Here is an 884-nt window from a genome sequence, read left to right on the forward strand (position 1 = left end):
TGTCAACACTCCATGAACACTCCATCAACACTCCATCAACACTCGGTCAACACTCCATCAGACTTTCACTAGTTCTCACCAGAACTCCATCAGACCTCCATCAGATCCCCACCAGATCTCCATCAGATCTCCACCAGACCTCCACCAGATCTCCACCAGACCTCCACCAGACCTCCACCAGACCTCCACCAGACCTCCACCAGATCTCCACCAGACCTCCACCAGATCTCCACCAGATCTCCACCAGATCTCCACCAGACCTCCACCAGACCTCCATCAGATCTCCACCAGATCTCCACCAGATCTCCACCAGATCTTCCCCAGATCTCCACCAGATCTTCCCCAGATCTCCACCAGATCTTCCCCAGATCTCCACCCCTCCCAGCTCTGAAAAACCACATGAATGCTGTGAAATCTCCGTATCTTCTCCATCCTTCCAGCAGAACACTGACCAGTGAGCTGCGGCTTCTCATGTTTCCTCGTTTCGTGGATTTCCTGCCGTAAAGTCTGTGTTTGTGTCTGTTGCTGCTGTCTGTGGTTTGGTCTCTTTGTGGTGGTGTTTGGTTGGAGGTTCTGGCTCCTCTCCTGGACAGCCAGCGTCAGAACCACCCAGTCGCTGCTCTGAAGCTTTGAACAGGTGAAACAATGGCAGCAGGTTTTTAGAGTAAAGTGCTGGAAGGTAGGATCCAGGATCCAGGATCCAGTGATGGAGGTTGGAGGAGATGGGTGGAGGTTCTGTCCTGTTTGGTCTTTCTGTCTCCGACACCTCCGGGTCAAAAGCCAGCGGCAGCATGAATGGGAGTGAGCTGGTCCTGGTCCTGGTCCTGGTCCTGGTCCTGGTCCTGGTCCTGGCTGAGTCGCTGGAGCACGTTATTATCCAGGTG

At 53.8% G+C, this 884-nt stretch overlaps 1 protein-coding gene across 1 annotated transcript in view; it reads left to right on the forward strand.

Annotated features, from left to right (window-relative positions):
* LOC308128236 (ras/Rap GTPase-activating protein SynGAP-like) overlaps nucleotides 1–391 on the forward strand; it is a gene marked incomplete at both ends in the record, with an annotated part of 60,640 nt that extends 60,249 nt beyond the window's left edge. Inside the window, one exon of the mRNA XM_080493945.1 lies at nucleotides 127–391. Coding sequence (XP_080350071.1) covers nucleotides 127–391 — 265 coding nt within the window. The remainder of the gene's footprint in view (nucleotides 1–126) is intronic.
* Between the last annotated feature and the right edge of the window lie 493 nt (nucleotides 392–884).

Source organism: Lipophrys pholis, assembly GCF_963383615.2.
Source record: "Lipophrys pholis genome assembly, contig: SCAFFOLD_75, whole genome shotgun sequence".
Taxonomy (NCBI): Eukaryota; Metazoa; Chordata; class Actinopteri; order Blenniiformes; family Blenniidae; genus Lipophrys; species Lipophrys pholis.